The following is an 18,783-nucleotide window of genomic DNA, read 5'->3' as shown; positions in this document are numbered from 1 at the left end:
ATGTCTACAGTTAAAGATTATGACAGTGATTCCCAAGCCAACAGCGGATCCCAACAAACCAGTTCTGGTCCAAAACCCATGAAGGACAAGCAAACCAAGGTGGAGGGTCGGGGCAGGAAGATCAAAATGCCGGCTGCATGTGCTGCTCAGATCTCCCAATTGACAAAAGATTTGGGCTTCAAGTCCGCAGGTGAAACTGTTGAGTGGCTTCTAGAACGTGCGGAGGAGTCCATGGTTCAGGGGCCTGGCACTGCAGATCTGTCTGCTAATGCTGCTGGTGCCTCTTCTGAGGCCCTGGAAGTCCCTGAGAAAAAGAAAGCTGAGGCTGTTGGCCAGGATGGTGTTCCGAAGACCGCGGGATTTGCGCCTGGGAATCCCAATCCCGTGTTTGTACCAGGGAAAGGATTTTTTATGGTGCCTGAAGATGGAGGCGAGCCGCAACAGGTGTGGCCTGTGCCGCTGGCTCTCACTCGTGGCATTGGCATGAGGATGCCGGGTCCGTATGCCCCGGGGTGGTCAGGCCAGAACCAGAAGCGTTAGCTCGGATGGAATGACATTTGAATGTCCGGGGAGGAATGGAGAGTTTTTAGAGTTTTGGGGGTCCTCAATTTTATTTTATAAAGTGTCGTGTGTGTCGAATTTCTAAGGTTTGCTTCAGTGGTAGGGGTTGTTTGGTGGGGCTTAAAAATCCCGTTTCTAGCGAGTTATAAGTATTTATTCGTATCTTCTATGTAAAACTCAAGAAATACTTATAAAAATTGAGAATATTGTCTTTTATTTTACGAGTTCTACTTATTTATCAAATACTTTAATCGCAAAAAACACTTATTTTAATTTAAGGTTAACCAAATGACCCCTTAATACCTTAAAAGAAAAAGAAAATGACCCCTTAATTAATTAAAAAATAATTGATAGAATATCATTTCACCTTCTTACTAATAAAACACAATTAGATAAGATATATTTGATACATTTTACTACATCATATATTTTTAATATACTTGATACTTTCACGTCAATTAATTGTATCGGAATACAATACTAAAAGCAAGAATTTCTTTCATAATAATAAGATCTTTCATATAACCAGAGGGCATTATAGATGTCTCACAAAAATTTAGATAAAAAATTTAACTTGAAGTAAAAGTTAAATTCGCGAATCAAAAAAAGAAAAATAGAAGTCTTATTCAAATAAGTCTACGATTAATCAAAGGTGATGCAATGGCACCGGAAATTTGGTTACTTTTCTTTAATGAACGAAAAGAAAACCCAATTAAAATATATAAAGTCCACGAAAATGAAAAAATAAAGATCCAGGGAGAGAAAAGAAGGGAAATAAGGAATCACAACGAAACAAAGTTATTTAAAAATTATACAATCTCTAATTAATGACAAAAAAACTACATAAACGATCAAAAAATCATCACATATGACACTCTCTAGAAAGGGCATAATAATTTAAATAAATAATACATAAAGACATTAACATAGTTTACATTTTGCAATACAAAATAATATATATCCACTTATAAAGGATTCAAAAAAATTAAATATTAAATATATATATATAAAAGCCGATTCCTAAATTATTAATATATGAAAAGTAGGTGGGCACGTGCATATATACGTATAGTTCTTTGAACTCATCAATAACGAGCTGCCTATTTTATATTTTATGTGTTAGGCTTAGACAAATATCTGTATATATCTGAGAAAACTAAAAAATATTATACATGTTATGAGTTAATAATACGTCATATAGAAATTAAAAACTAATATCTAAAATTATATTCTTATATATATTGAACTGTCATATAAATATATTAGTTTTATTATTATTAAAATTAAATATTAAATATAAGAGATAACTTTGTAACAACTAATTTAATATTGTTGAACTATATTAATAATTTTTTTAATTGTCAAGCACTCATTGTTTTTGGGTGGATTCATCAAAATAAACTATATTAAGGTGATATCAATTATAAAAATAAAAATATTAAAAATACATTGTAATACAAAAAATACTTAGTCATCTACGTTATGTTTCTGCAAAGGACAACTCATTTTGAGCTAAATAACGAGCTCTGGGATCCATGATATATATTTTCTGTGAGAGGCTCATGAAATATTAAATAAATAATAATAATAATAATAATAGTAATAATAATAATAATAATAATAATAATAATAATAATAATATTCTCATGTTCTCTTTAAAATGGTTATGATTATATATTTAAGTAAAAATAAAAGTTCAGTGATAAAATCACCATCTTAATCAAATAAAAAGATAATATTGAGAAGGTAAGATACATATTTTATTTCAAATGATCCACTAATACGTATGAATCTAATGATAGGTGGTAGCACTGGAACTTCCCGGTAGATTTTATATGATTCTTTCCAAAGCATATGTTACTAATATTTTAAGAATATAAAAAATAATATCTTTGTTTTAAAAAGATTTTTAAGTAGTCAACAATGCACAAAACATATGATATGGCCAGATACCGTCCGCATCATATAACAAAAATCTGGACTTACGTTTCATGTACATAACACATGTATAGATTTGTCGACTGCTATATATATACACATGAGTATCGCCATGATAGTATGTATGTATCAAAACATGTCTTCACAAAAAGATTTCAAAGGTGATTCTCAAGTGAGCGGTGGTCCTTCTCAACCGGCACCAAGGAAAGACCTGCATACCAAGGTTGAGGGTCGGGACAGTAGGATCCGAATGCCCACTCTTTGTGCTACTCGGGTCTTCCAACTGACCAAAGAGTTGGGTTTGGCCACTGATGGTGAAACAATCCAGTGGCTTCTTCAACAAGCGGAGCCCGCAATTATTAGGGCTACAGGAACAGGAACAGTGCCTGCTATTGCTACTGTAACTGCTGATGGGACCCTCAGAGTCCCCCAGAGGAAAGAGGGAGCTGCTGAGGATGTTTCCAAGACCTCGGGACTTGCGCCTGTGGGCCCCAGCCCCGTGTCTGTGCCAGGGTATGGGATGGCGGCGGAAAATGGAATGAGGATGGGTGGACCGCATGGGGCGGAGCCGAACCAAAACCAGACCAGCGTTAGCTGCGAAGCGAGGGTGAGCTCTGATGCAGAGGAAGAGTATGATGAGGTGGTATTGATGGGCAAGAAGATCAGGTTTCGTAAAGGGGGCATTTGAATGATACAAGACTGGGTCTGATTTAGTGAAGGGGGCGGGTCTGATTTGGTGAAGGGAATTTTGATTACAAGGGAGTTAACGTTGAATGAGAGGAGAGTGATGAGAATTTACAAGGTTAGGATATTTTTTGTTTTACAAAATTTGCTTCAAAATAAATTTCTCTCATTTTATAATTATACATGAAATGCAGAAATGAATATTTTATATATTTCAAGTATAGTTTGTTTCATTTATCATCTCAATATTTAAAAAATAATTAAAAATGGATTGAACATTACATATTGAATGATATGTATCAATAATTTTAATATATGCAGCATGTAAATATCACTTTTTATTAATATTGATGGCTATTTTTCAGTGGTGTGATTAATTAATCTTTCTAATATATTTTTTATTTATTATATATATCAAACAAATAATTTTTAGAATTGATTTTATCATTTAAGTAAATTGATGCAATTTTTCATTTAATCATTTCATATGTACAAACAATATCAAAACACTCTTGAGACTTTTCTAATTTTTCTCAATAATTATAAATTTATCGTGTTCGAATTCGTAATGATAGATTCATGTATTCTATTATAAATTAAAATATATTCCATCCAACTTTTTTCACTGTGTACCTATGTTAGTGAGTGAAAACGCATGTTTCAACAAAAAATGGAAGAGAAAAAACTAAAAACAATAAAAATAGAGTTGAAAATTTTTCTCATAAAATGTAATGATTTTAGTCATTCTAAAGAAAATAGGATTCTTCCGCCGGATAATCCATATACATATACAGATCACTATTAAAATGATGGTGAAAAAATCCTTAAAAAATAAAAGTGGATTTTATGTCTTTTAACGGATACCTTGAAATTAAATATTTTCTTGAATGCACTAAGGATGTACAAAGACATTTTGAGGTTATGCATATTTCTATAAGTTTATAATTTAAATATGTTTATTGAGAAAAATTATTACCATGAGATTTATGGATGCAAGGAGGGGATTATACGATTATTACTCTGGGCCTCGTAACAATGTGTTTCATGAACTAATGTTCTCAAGCAAAATATGATTCTAGAAAGTATAAAAAAAGACTAAAAAAGGAGGTGAGACATTTGATATATACAAGAATGTCGAAAATAATATTTAAATTTTTTCTGAAAATGCCTATGAAAATGAGGATATGAATGATGCCGAATATCTTATTAAAGGCATGCAAAATTATCCTTGAAAATCTTATTCTCTTTGAAATGGTTACGATTATATATTTAAGTAAAATTAAAAATAGAAGCTTAGTGATAAAATCACTATCATAATCAAATAAAGAGATAATATTGAAAATGTAAGATACATATTTTATTTCAAATGATCATATGAATCTAATTATAGGTGGTAGTAATAAAACTTCCTGGTAGATTTTATATGATCTTTTACAAAGCATATGTTACTAATCATTTTAAGAATATAAAAAATAATATCTGTTTTAAAAAGATTTTTAAGTAGTCCACAACGATAGCAAAAAATTACGTTTCAAGTACATGTATAGATTTGTACATACCACAATTGTATGTATGTATCAAAACATGTCTTCACAAAAAGATTTCAAGGGTGATTCTCAAGTGAGCGGTGGTCCTTCTCAACCGGCACCAAGGAAAGACCTGCATACCAAGGTGGAGGGTCGGGGCAGGAGGACCCGAATGCCCACTCTTTGTGCTGCTCGGATCTTCCAACTGACCAAAGAGTTGGGTTTGGCCACAGATGGTGAAACAATCCAGTGGCTTCTTCAACAAGCGGAGCCCGCCATTATTAGGGCTACAGGTACGGGAACAGTGCCTGCTATTACTACTGTAACTGCTGATGGGACCCTCAGAGTCCGGGAGAGGAAAGAGGGAGCTGCTGAGGATGTTTCGTAAAGGGGGCCTTTGAATGATACAAGATCACTAGGTCCGATTTAGTGAAGGGGGCGGGGATCTGATTTGGTGAAAGGTATTTGATTATAGAGGAGTTAACGTTGAATGAGGAGAGTGATGGGAATTTACATGGTTAGGATATTTTATGTTTTACAAAATTTGCATCAAAATGAATTTCTCCCCTTTTATAATTATACATGAAACGCAGAAATGAATATTTTATATATTTCAAGTATCGTTTGTTTCATTTATCATCTCAATATTTTTAAAAAAAAAAAAAAAAAGTGGATTGAACATGACGTATTGAGTATTGCTATATATGTGTATGAATAATTATAATATATGAGGCATGTAAATATCATTTTTTTATTGATGATGTGACTAATCTTTTTAATAGATTTTTTATTTATTATACCAAACAAATAATTTTTAGAATTGACTTTACGATTTAAGTAAATTAATTCGATTTTTCATTTTAATTGTTTGGTATGTACAAACAATATCAAGACAATCTTGAGATTTTGCTAATTTTTTCCATTATTTATAAATTTATAGTGTTCGAATTCATAATGATGGATTCATGTATTCGGCTACCAATTAAAATATACTTCATCCAACCTTTTTTACTGTCAAATGATAGTATAATTAAGGATTTTAATGATTAATGGCTTTATGTGGAAAGTTAATTTGAAGGTGTATCTATATTAGCGAGTGAAAACACATGTATGTTTCAACAACATATTGAAGAGAAAAAATTAAAGACAATAAAAATAGAGTTGAAAATTTTTATTATGTAAAATATAATGATATTTGTAGTTCTAAAGAAAATAGGATTCTTCTACGTGATAATTCATATACAGATTCACTATTAGGATGATTGTGAAAAAATCTTAAAAAATAAAAATGAAATTTATGTCCTTTAATGGATACTTTGTAAATTAAATATATTCGTGAATGCACTAAGGATGTACGTAGACATTTTGAGGTTATGTATATTTCTATAACTTTAAAATTTAAATATGTTTATTGAGAAAAATTATAACCAAGAGATTTATAGCTAGATGAAGGAGGGGATGATACGTTTATTACTATGGTCCTCGTAATAATGTGTTTGATGAACTAATGTTCTCAAGCAAAAGATAATATTGTAGAGAGTACAAGAAAAAAGACTGGAAAAAAAAAGAGAGGTAAGACATTGAGTGATGAAGTTTTGTATCTAAAAAGAAGAAGATAAGTACAAGGATAAAAAATATTATTTAAAAAACTTTTAAAATGCTTATGAAGATGAGGATAGGAGTGATGCTGAATATCTTATTAAAAGCATGTAAAACCTATCCTTGGATATTTTATAATTTGATTGGGAATTTGGATCATCAAAATTTAATTCAAGAATTATGCATGGTGAGTTCTCAAAATTTCAAGATCAATACTACAGTTTTTGTTGATATTGATATAGATGCATGTAAAATAGAATTGGATGGACCATATATATTAGTCGGATAGAACTTGATGGAAAGGATACCATTTTTTTGTAAGGTGGATTGGACACTATTGAATTCATCGATGACAAAAATAATATGATGTATGCTTTGATTTCGTTGGAAAATTAGTGTGTATTATATTGATCATTTGTATTTTTGACTTGACTTGGTACAATAAATGAGCTTTGTAATGATGACATTTAAGATTCATACTTAATGACATTAATCAAGATTATTTTATGCTAACTCTAGAAATGTCGTTACCGTCAGATGAAATTTTTGAGGAGTTAAAGTATAGAACTCTATTTAGGTGTTTTTCAGATAAAATATCATCAAAGAGGGAAATGGAGGGAAAAAAATACTTGAACTTGATTATGGTTACGTTCTTTTATATTCATATGCTAATTAGATGTCGAGTTTTTCACAAGTGGAAGGGACTGATTTTGGACAAGATCTCCTTTATTTCGAAGAAAAACTTGGCATAAAAGGGTTTGCCCGAAAATTATGTTGAGAATGCAATGAATAGTAAGAAGGTATTTACAGAATACATGATCATGTTGAGAACTAACGCACAATCACGGCAAATAAGTGTTTCTCACAATATTCGGTCGTTGGGTTTGGACTGTGTTCATGATCTTACTCAAAACTACATGATCATGCTATTTTAATATTATCTGACTTCAATTAGTTTTTTTTTTATTTCATATCAGTCTTGTACGTCCTTGTATAAACAATAGACGATGTATTCTAAACAATCTTTGAAAAAATAAAAAAAAACCTCAAATATTCTCTAATTTTTTATGGACTCAAGATCTATCATGTTCGAATTTGGTCGGGTGGATTCATGTATTTTTATTACGTATTGACGTTCATTCACACTATTTGTTGTTCTCAATCACCTGATTTATTGGCTTGTGACATAGAGAGTCAACAATATGTGAAGGACATAAAGACTAGAGCAAACGAAAAATAGATTTGAAGGATTTTGCTTCAACAAATAAAGAGATGTTGATCATTATAAAAAGAATAAGGTTCTTGCATGTATGTGATAACCTATATAGACATTCACAATCAGAATATTGAGAAGGTAAAAAATTTATGAAAAGAAATGGATCTTCATACAATTGGTGGAAATCTTGAGATTTAAAATTTTCTTAAATATATTGAGAAGGTAGAAAGATATATCGTGAGTATGGATATTCTTGATATTTTACAAGTCAGATATGTATCCAAAAAAATTCACGATTTTATATGTATTTTGTTAGCTGAATTTCATCAAAAAATTCAAAAGAGAAATGGGAATATACCTACCACTGGTATACACTACGTGATAGATGAGCAAATAAGACACTTTTCTCTTTTCTACTGTAACGCTTATTTTGTGTTACCGGAGACATACTTTTTGGACCTATTGTTACATTAATGAAATAAAGTTACATTAATTACATGTCCACTTACAATTATTATAGAGCGTTTGTGTTGTAGTAAAACGCTAGTGTTACAATAAGGCCGTCATGTTGTAACACTTCGTATTATTATTATGCAAATATTTTAGTTAATTATTATTTTTATTGGGCACCACAACCATACACGTCAGCAAAAGTGGTCCCAAAAGTGGGACCCACAAAATTTTACTCCAAAAAAGTGGGTCCCACTCTGACAAGTGAACCCCACAGATGGACCTACACTGTCAAGTGGAGACTGGGGGCGGTCCCCACTTATGGTACACGTCTTTTGCTTTTGTGTTGTAAGGCTAGTGTTACTTTAAGGCAAGTGGGCCCATAATATTTATATAATATATATTAACTAATTTACAAATAATTAATTAATTACTAAGTGGTTCATGTGTGGTTCAATATTTAAATATTTAAATATTTGGTTATTAGTTAGTAATTATTTCAATATTTAAATAAGTAATGGCAAATATTTAATTAATTCGACCACAAGTGCGGGCCCCACATTAGTTACTTAATTAATAATTATTAGTTATTTAATGAATATTTAAGTAATTAATTATTAAATGATTAACCAAATGCTAAGTGGATACCACATTAGTGAATTAATTAATTATTTCATAAATAATTATTAATATATTTAAATAAATAATTATTACTTAATTAAATAAATGCTAAGCGGGCCCCATGCGTGGACTCTACATTACTGACTTAGTTAATAATTTAATAATTATTCGATAAATATTTAAATACTAAATTATCAAATAATTAATAAAATGTTAAGTGGTCCCCACGTGTGGGCCCCATATTAGTAAATTAATTACTTATTTAATAAATAATTATTTAAATCGTTAAATAAATAATTAATTGAATGTTAAGTGGGTCCCACATGTGGGTCCCACATTAGTGAATTAATTAATGAATGAATAATTAATTAAATGCTAAGCGACCCCATATTAGTGAATTAACTAATAATTTAATTTAAATATTTATCTATGTTATTATTAAATATTTAATCAAATACTATGTGGGCCCCACGTTAGAATAAATTAATTATTTAACATATCAAGTAATGAATTCAATGCTAAGTGGCCCCGCATATAGGTCCCACATCAGTGAATTAGTTAATTATTTATTCAATATTTATTTAATATATTATTTAATGGTGAGCGGACCTCACATGTGGGCCCCACATTAGTGAATTAATTTATAATTTAATAATTATATATTGATATTTTTTACTTAATTTTTAAATAATTAATTAAATTCTAAGTTGACCCGACGTGGATGCCCCACATTAGTGACTAAATTAATAATTTCATAATAAATAAATAAGTATTTAGTTTTTTTAATATAATTAAGTAAATGCTAAGTGGGCCCACGCGTGGGCCCCACATTAGTGAATTAATAAAATATTTAATAATTAATTATTAAATATATAAATAAATTATTATTAAAAAATTAGTTGAATGCTAATTAGGGCCTAGTTTTCCTTGATTTATATTTAAAGTTCGCATTTAGTGGTTTATATATGATCATTAGCGTATACACACACTAAAAACAATTACAGAATCGATTTTGGATTTCGGATCTCGCATCAAATATCAGATCAGTAAATACTTAAATCAAAATACAAATACAAAAAAATCTAAATTCTTCAAATCTAAAATTTCGGATTCGGTATATCCAAAATTTCGAATTTCAAATCGAATATCCGTCGGATGAGATTATTTTGCTGTCCCTAATTGTACGCATTGTCATAGAATTGTATGTAGCAAACATTTCTGAGTTAAACATGTCAGCTTTACATTATTTTTACCACATAAAAAAATCAATATATCATGTTTTAAGGGTATGGTGTAATCAGTTGAGATTTAAAAGATTTTTTTATTTATGAAAAAAAAATTATTTTTTTTAACGTGGGAACCCGCAGCCGCTACAGCGCACTGAGCAAAAGCTCACGTAATAGCCTTCAAACGAGGTAAACCGTACTTAAACGGCTCTGACCACGAGGTATAATCACGAATTCTCCTCCCTTCGAGAGTCGAACCCGTGACCAAAAAGATACAAGTCCCCTCTTTAAACAGCTGAACCAACCCTTACAGACTTCATTTATGAAATTTGGTAGCATTCAACTCAGATTTTAAAAAATGTATCATAATCTTGGAGTATTTAATTAGGATTTTAAGTTATGGTACAAAATATGATCGTATTTAATCAGGAGTTCAAATTATTCTTAAAATTCGATGATAATTTATATTATTTAGTATCCATAAAATCCGTTAAATATTCAAATACTGATGAATATTTTTGAAATTCATAAAATGATGGATTTCAAGAGATTGTTCAGTATATTTTATTATATATTTTATGTCATTACTGTTGGCATGAAGCCGTTACATAAAGTAGATAATTCTTTAGAAAATCAAATATTGAAACAGATAATCGACTATATAATAAAAACCCACTAAAAGAATACATTTATTCGACAGTTAACATCAGAAACGTATAATATACCATTGGACCCACAAAATCTAACTAAATGCAGTATCAAAATAATATCTAGCAGATTCTGATATGTGCACGTAACGCCTGGTCCAGCTACTATATAATGACTGTTGTCCATTGCCAGAGAGTTGTGTGTAGCAAACATGTCTCCAGTTAAAGATTGTGACAAGCACAACAAGATGCAGGGTCGGGGCAAGAAGATCAAAATGTCCGCTTCATGTGCTGCTCACATCTCCCAGTTGACGAAAGATTTGGGCTTCAAGTCCGAAGATGAAACTCTTCAGTGGCTTCTAGACCGTGCGGAGGGGCGTGGCACTGCGAATCAGTTTGCTAATGCTACTGGTGGGGCGTCTTCTGAGGCCCCCAAAGTGCCTGAGAAAAAGAAAGCTGAGCCTGTTCACCAGGATGATGTTCCGAAGACCTCGGGATCTGCGCCTGTGGGTCCCACTCCCGTGTTTATACCAGGGAAAGGGTTTTGGATGGTGCCTAATGATGGAGGCAAGCCACAGCAGGTGTGGCCTGTGCCGTTGGCTCTCACTCGTGGCATTGGCATGAGGATGCAGGGTCCGTATGCGCCGGGGTTGTCAGACCAGAACCAGAAGCCTTAGGTCCGATGAAATGACATGTTTTTGTTTCGTATTGGAGACATTTGAATGTTTTAAGGGTTTTGGTGGGTCCTTAATCCTTTAATTTTAATAATTTTATTTTAAAGGGAGTTTTGTGTGTGTCGTATTTCTATAATTTGTTTCGTAACTTATAAAAATAATAATCGAAAATCATATAAATGAAATTGGCTAGAAACACTTCAATTTTTCAAGATAACTTGAGTCTTCTTCATTCATCTCAAAATTGAGTTTTTATTATCCACGATAATAATCTCAAACTTTTGAGTTTGTTTATCAAATATGTGTCATTTGATTAACTTGACTTAATTAGTCTCTTTATATATCTGTAATATGTTGTTGTCTTCATCATTTTTGTATGACAATTTACATGTATTTGTGTGTTTTTCATCTATATATATATGTGAAATTTTTGTGATTTCTAGATATGTATTTTTAACAAATCTTTGCATATTGTCTAGTTGCATATCTAAAGAGTATATAATTGTATAATAGGACAATTTTTGATAATTAAATAATGATGATTTTGGTAAGGGAGTATTTGATTTGTGGGCCTCTTTTTAACAAATTGGGACCAAATTTTACTAATTTGAAATAAACTTCGTTAGACAAATATCCAATTGATTATGCAATCGTATTGAAAATCAAATAAATAAGCTATATGATGAGCGATTCTGTTTCCGAATCGTTTAATATGCCAAATACAATTATTTTTGTTTACTATTTATTTTAATTTGCTTTAAGGGTCTGTTTGGGAGTGCTGTTAAAAATTGCTGTGTTGTCAGAAAAAGTGTTGGTAAAATAAGTGCTGTTGTGGAAATCAGATAACTGTTTACTAATTTTTTGATATTTACTTATTTTGAGTTATAATATAAAAAAATAATGATTTTGGTGAGGTTTTATAATGAAATCTATAACAGTATTCTGCAAAAGCTGAAAAGCAGCTTTTTCTAAAAGAATGGGAGGGTCTGCTTTTTCTAACAGCAGCTTTTCAGCTAAAAACTGATGTTCGGGAAAGCTGCTTTTATATTTATAAAACAGTTTTTCACCTGTTTTTCAGCAAAAAGCTGCTGTTGCTGTCTGCAACAGCAACCCCAAACAGTACCTAAATGTGTTAGATACTTAGATGTATATAGCTTTAAAATACATTTGCTAAACATGTTCAATTTTATTGTTAAATACTCCATTCGCCCCTTCAATTGTTTAGTGGGTGATGAGGACTCTGACATACATTCTAATGCTCTCATAAAATATAGTTTGATAAATTATTTTGAACTTTTTTTTTTCTGGACAAAAATTTAATGTTTAAATTTTAATATAAAAAAAGTTTGAAAAATAAATTATGAAACTGTGTTTTATATGCGCCTCAAAATGCGTTCCGAGCAATGTAAAAGAACCGTAAAAAAAATGAAAGGGACAGTGGGAGTAATATTTATTCCGTCTCATTTTTTTTAAAGTTTTTTTCTTTGATTAACATGCATTACAAGATGTATATAAAATAGTCTTAAAACTTATTTTTACAAATTTTCTTTATTAAATAAAAATTTAAACATTAATTTTTTATTTAAAAACATTGTATAATGTATATGTGGTCCGGTCCAACCGGAAAATCCCCGGAATGGACCGGTTTCCTTATTTTTATTTGTGTTATTTAATATTTCTATGTGCACATGTTGTTTATGACATGTGCAGTGTTGTCATTACATTTTTTGATATATTAACTAATTTCGACGCCTATAACATTCAGGATATGATCGAAATTAATTATTTTCGACGTACTATCTCGTCGAAATTAATACCAGAACCAGCTGATTGCACCACGCAACAATCAACACCCAACAGGCATTTTAGCCTTCAATATAGATACTTAATTTTCATCACACACATTGCTGAACGATTAAAAATTAAAACGTATGATCAGATAATTGTTTTCATAATAATATTAAAGTGTCATTATCACCTACCGTCCTTTCCGGTCTAGGCTGGTCGGGGTCGATTCTTTTCCGATCTGGTCCAGTATCAGTACCGAAAATATCAGGTTCGCTCCGGCCAGGTTTTGAACAGTTCCCCTGCATGACATGATGTGTATTAATATTTGGATATTAATACACGTGCATTGCCTTATGTGAGAATATAATATGATCTTGGTAAATCCTCATCCTAATATCTTGAGATTTTAGGAGAATTGGCTCCTTAACATGATATTAGAGTTTAGGCTCGTGGGAGACTCGAGTTAGGCGATGTTATGCCCCAAAAGATGAGCGTGGTGATCCACTCTCAACCCATAAATGGACTTTCGGGTGAGAGGGAATGTTAGAATGTAATATGATCATGTTAAGCCCTCCTGAGATTTTAGAAGAATTGGTCAATTAACACACCAGTTTCGCATATACCAGGCGCATAATAGTTTAGCTAAAAAATTTTAAATCAAGAACTTTGGATCTTCAGACCTGTACTTTGTGTATTCTCGGAATTGTGTTGCTAACTTAAGAAGAGTAAAAAGAATGAAAGACATTGCCATACTGGTTACAGAATGTCCAAAGAAACACTATATATAACTAGCTAGTTCGATGATACAAATGAAACACAAGTGATAGCTACATTTCCTTGTGTACAATCAAGCTTAAAACAAGCACTTCACAACAAATTGATGTTTTTTTTTTTTTGAAACAAAACGAGATTTCATTAATAGATCATATCTTCTTGGGTTTGAGATGGACTTATAGAGAGCTTAACGTACACTTAGGTCATTATATTGCAACTTACCGAATTCGGAATTGGAATTTGGCCCTATTTACGGGAAAAGACTTGGAATCTGTATTATTTAATTATAGTTGGAAATGTACAATCTGAGCTATGTGCTATTTGTTTTGCCAAGATGAAGACAGGTACTATATGGGTTTACGGTCTATCCATTTTAGTAAGACGAGACCGTTAGGAATTCAAATGAAAGAGTTTGTAATATCTGAGTCCCACATCGAGTAGCGTGAAGACTTCAAGTGAGTTTACAAGTATAATTAGAAAATACATCTAACAAATCATGATCTTTTTGGAGTCTTTGATGGGCAAGTTTTTGCATTTGGATCAACATATTTTTGATTCAGAGATCGGAGCTTGACCAAATTTTTGAAGAAATATTTGGGATTTGACCATTTTGACACATTTACTATACCCAACATATGGAAGAGAGATATTGATAAATGATATATCTTTTCTGACAGTCGAAATTAGCCGCTCTATTGTAGCGTGAATAAGAAATTTATAATAGTACTATATATATCTTTTCTAATGAATTTAAAATTTATGCTAATGTATGGCTAAACATTTGAGCATATTATTCTCATTACATTCTTTTTCCATAAAAAAAATCAATATATCATGTTGGGGGGTGTATTCAATTCGGTTTATAAAATATTTATTTCATTAATGAAATCCGAAGATATTCAACTCGGATTTTAAAAAATGTATCAAAATCTTGGAGTATTCGATTAGGATTTTAAATTATGCTAAAAAATATGGTAGTATTCAATCATGATTTTAACTTATGATCAATAAACTGATGTTTTTTTTTTTTGAAACAAAATGAGATTTCATTAATAGATCAAATCCTCCAACAATAGAGTCTCCAACAATATAGATGGAGGAGACGAAAAAAAGATAAAGCCATTGAGCTCACAAGGGTATCTAGCTAAACTATGAGCTACCTTGTTTGCCTGCTTTTTAACATGATTAATAGAGAAACGACCATCACCACTTAGCAAATCATCACACTGCTGCAGAAGATCATCAATCTCCAGAAGATTACACTGACCTTGCTTAATTGCTGTGACACTCAAGAGTGAGTCACCTTCAATCATCACCTTCCCCTCCGTCATCTCCTTAGCCCAAATCAAAGCTTCCAAGATTCATGTTAGCTCAGCCTCCATAACAGACACGTTCCCTGCTACTTGCATTGTTTTTCCTGCAGCAAACGGCCCATGATCATCCCGAAGAACCATGCCAAGAGCAAAAGAGTTATGCCCCTCCACCACTGACGCATCGACATTGACCTTGAAACATCCCTCGTCCGGAGGCCTCCCTCTGTGAACCCTTTCTTCTCGAATGGTATCTCCAGCTGCATGATTACTACTGGGTTTCCTGTTTGCCGTTTGCCAATCATCCACCTGTTTCTGACTCCAAGAAATATTCACTGCTGGCTGCATAACTTTGTTCTGAAAAATACATTTATTCCTAGCAAACCATATACCCCAGAGAGCCGTCGACAGTTTACCATTTCATCAGATGAGTTATTAGCCAGAGCAGAAAGCAGCCAGTTTGAAACATATTCCACATTACTCAAATCGTAATTTAAGCCTTTCAGATTCAAGCACTCCTGAGCATACCTGCATTCAAAAAAGAGATGCCTCAAGTGTTCCACCTCTCCCTCACACATAGGGCAGCTTATGGTGACCGGCACTCCTTTCCCTCTTAAAATGTAGCGAAGAGGAAGATTATTCCTGCAGAGTCTCCAAATAAATACTCGAACCTTATGAGGAACAGGCAAAGACCATATCTTCTTCCACCCCCTGATGGCATACAATCGTCAACCCTAGTCTGATTTTTACACCATTGATAATACGCTGATTTCACTGTGTACTGTCCATTGTTAGAATGGATCCAAGCAATCCTGTCTCTAGTACACCCTTGTAGAATACGGGTACGAACAATAGCTGCAGCATCTTCAGAACTAAAGTGGAGATTAACTTTGTCCACATCCCATTCCTTACTGTTCTCTTTGAAAAAATCACACACTTTCGAGCGTTTGGCTTGACTACTTGTGGCTAAGTCATTGACATAGAAATTCTCCTTACACCTCAGTCATTTGTCCAAACCAATGTTAATGGATTTCCCGTCCCCCAGAACCCACCCCAACCCACTCTTCATTTCCTCTTTCGCCTCCCAAATCCCAAATCCCGGACCATGTATAACTCGCCCCCCTGTTCTGCTTGCTTGAAGAAAATGACACGAAGGGAAATACCTGGCTTTTAATATTCTCGTTACTTGAGCATCAGGTCTAGTAATCAAGCTCCAGCACTGCTTCCCTAAGAGTGCTAAATTAAAACCATGAATATCACGAAATCCCAGACCCCCGCTGTTTTTTGAAGTACATATTCAATTCCAAGCTAGCCTGTGGGTGAAATTCCTGCTTGCCTTTCATTTTGATTGAATTGAAAGAGTAGTCTCGAGCCGCGCTCTTCTGCCGGAAGACGTATGCCTTTGCTGTTTGTCGAGCTAGTCTGCCACCAAAAAGCATTCATTGCCTTTTGAATCTCTTGACCCAGCGACTTAGGAATAAGAAAACAGGACATGGCATAAGCAGGAATAGCTTGCACTACATTCTTCAGCAACACCAACTTTCCAGCACGGGACAACAATCTCGAGCTCCACCCTTTGATTCTTTGAACCACTTCGTCCTTTAGATATCTGAAGACAGTTTTCTTGGATCGGCCAATTAACGAAGCCAAACCCAGATACTTACTCTCACCTATGTCTTTAAAAACTTCAAGCTCTTGTTTGATCTCCAGTTGCTTATCCATGCGAACATTTGAGCTAAAGAAAATAGCCGATTTCTGATAATTCACAGCTTGCCCAGACCGCAGTTCATAAGCATTTAGCAGGTTCTTCACTGATGAGGCCTCACAGTTAGTGGCTTTAAAGAATAGGAAGCTATCATCGGCGAACAAAAGATGAGTTATCGAGGGAGCAGAATTGCTAATTTGGCAACCCTTCAAACGACCACTCTCAGCTGCTTCCTTTAGAGAATTAGATAACCCTTCTACACATAACAGGAACAAATAAGGTGACAAAGGATCACCCTGACGGAGTCCACGAGTTGGGATTATGGGACCGATATATGAGCCTTGAAAGGCTATGGAGTATGACAATTTTGAAACACAAAGCATGACCCATTTGATCCATTTCTCCGAGAAACCCATACCATTCATTCTGCTTCTTAAGTAGTTCCAACTCACTCGATCGTAGGCTTTACTGATATCTAACTTTAAAGCAACCTCCCCCTATTGCCCACTGTGCTTCCGTTTCATGTAGTGAAGGATTTCGAAAGCCACAAGAATATTATCTGTGATATTACGCCCCGACACAAACGCAGACTGCTCCTCAGAGATGATGTTTGGAAGAATCTTTTGTAGTCGATTCGCCAAAACCTTAGATAAAATTTTTTAAAGCACGTTACACAAGGCTATTGGCCGAAGATCTTTGGGATCATCAACATTGTCTTTCTTAGGAATAAGGACCAGGGTAGTGTCGTTCATTTCAGCTGGAAAAATACCCTCATCCAACCACTGGTAGCAGCATTTAAAAACTTCTTCACCAAGTAGACCCCAAAAATGCTGAAAGAAGGCTGGATTCAATCCATCCGGACCACTGGCCTTGTCTGGATGCATGCTTTTTACAGCTTGCGTAAATTCTGAAAAAGTTAAATCCATAGTAAGCAATGCATGTTATTCAATTGAGATTATTTACAAAATATTAAAATATGATGATATTCAAATGTTGATGGATTATTCTGACCTTCATAAAATGATGAATTTTGTACGATTGTTCAGTCTATTTATGATATTTGAAATTATACCAAAATTGATGAGATTTTGAAGTATTGTGCCTAAATCCTAAATACTCTACATCAACTCCGCGAGATTTTATCTTGAATCCGCATAAAATCAAAATCAGATATAATACATTAAAATTCATAGACTATATAATAATCATTAAAATCTCAACTGAATACGTAATTACGAGCTAGCATGACCCCTTACAATTTACATAACAATAGATAATTTTTTTAGATAATCGAATATAGAAAATGGTAATTGACCGGATAATAATATCCATTAAAAGATTATATCTGTTCGACAATCAACACCGGAAACGTATAATATACCATGGGACCCCCAGATTTAACAAAATACAGTATCGATATAATATCTACCAGATTTTGATATATGCACGTAATTAATAACACCTCGTCCAGAGTACTATATAAAGAATGTTGTACGCATTGCCGGAGAATTGTATTAAGCAATCATGTCTACAGTTAAAGATTATGACAGTGATTCCCAAGCCAACAGCGGATCCCAACAAACCAGTTCTAGTCCAAAACCCATGAAGGACAAGCAAACCAAGGTGGAGGGTCGGGGCAGGAAGATCAAAATGCCCGCTGCATGTGCTGCTCAGATCTCCCAATTGACAAAAGATTTGGGCTTCAAGTCCGCAGGTGAAACTGTTGAGTGGCTTCTAGAACGTGCGGAGGAGTCCATGGTTCAGGGGCCTGGCACTGCAGATCTGTCTGCTAATGCTGCTGGTGCCTCTTCTGAGGCCCTGGAAGTCCCTGAGAAAAAGAAAGCTGAGGCTGTTGGCCAGGATGCTGTTCCGAAGACCGCGGGATTTGCGCCTGGGAATCCCAATCCCGTGTTTGTACCAGGGAAAGGATTTTTTATGGTGCCTGAAGATGGAGGCGAGCCGCAACAGGTTTGGCCTGTGCCGCTGGCTCTCACTCGTGGCATTGGCATGAGGATGCCGGGTCCGTATGCCCCGGGGTGGTCAGGCCAGAACCAGAAGCGTTAG

The 18,783-nt window shown here is 33.5% G+C and overlaps 4 protein-coding genes across 4 annotated transcripts; all 4 read left to right on the top strand.

Moving 5' to 3' along the window:
* On the top strand, nucleotides 1-540 carry LOC108217028 (transcription factor TCP20-like). Its single transcript, XM_017389883.2, has one exon. It carries the CDS (start codon nucleotides 1-3, stop codon nucleotides 538-540), a length of 540 nt encoding a protein of 179 aa, XP_017245372.2.
* A 2,095-nt stretch (nucleotides 541-2,635) lies between these two features.
* Nucleotides 2,636-3,187, top strand: LOC135149914 (transcription factor TCP9-like). Its single transcript, XM_064086060.1, has one exon. The coding sequence runs from the start codon at nucleotides 2,636-2,638 to the stop codon at nucleotides 3,185-3,187; it is 552 nt and encodes a 183-aa protein (XP_063942130.1).
* A 7,493-nt stretch (nucleotides 3,188-10,680) lies between these two features.
* LOC108217011 (transcription factor TCP9) lies at nucleotides 10,681-11,145 on the top strand. Its single transcript, XM_017389865.2, has one exon. The coding sequence runs from the start codon at nucleotides 10,681-10,683 to the stop codon at nucleotides 11,143-11,145; it is 465 nt and encodes a 154-aa protein (XP_017245354.2).
* Nucleotides 11,146-18,243: 7,098 nt separating this feature from the next.
* Nucleotides 18,244-18,783, top strand: LOC108217002 (transcription factor TCP20-like). The gene has a single exon (XM_017389855.1). The coding sequence runs from the start codon at nucleotides 18,244-18,246 to the stop codon at nucleotides 18,781-18,783; it is 540 nt and encodes a 179-aa protein (XP_017245344.1).

The sequence above is a fragment of the Daucus carota genome, chromosome 1 (assembly GCF_001625215.2).
Source record: "Daucus carota subsp. sativus chromosome 1, DH1 v3.0, whole genome shotgun sequence".
NCBI classification, from domain to species: Eukaryota; Viridiplantae; Streptophyta; class Magnoliopsida; order Apiales; family Apiaceae; genus Daucus; species Daucus carota.
This window is presented reverse-complemented; position numbering and strand designations above follow the sequence as displayed.

Coding starts and splice junctions, on each gene's coding strand:
- LOC108217028 (XM_017389883.2), top strand. CDS start 1: ATGTCTACAGTTAAAGATTATGACAGTGATTCCCAAGCCAACAGCGGA.
- LOC135149914 (XM_064086060.1), top strand. CDS start 2,636: ATGTCTTCACAAAAAGATTTCAAAGGTGATTCTCAAGTGAGCGGTGGT.
- LOC108217011 (XM_017389865.2), top strand. CDS start 10,681: ATGTCTCCAGTTAAAGATTGTGACAAGCACAACAAGATGCAGGGTCGG.
- LOC108217002 (XM_017389855.1), top strand. CDS start 18,244: ATGTCTACAGTTAAAGATTATGACAGTGATTCCCAAGCCAACAGCGGA.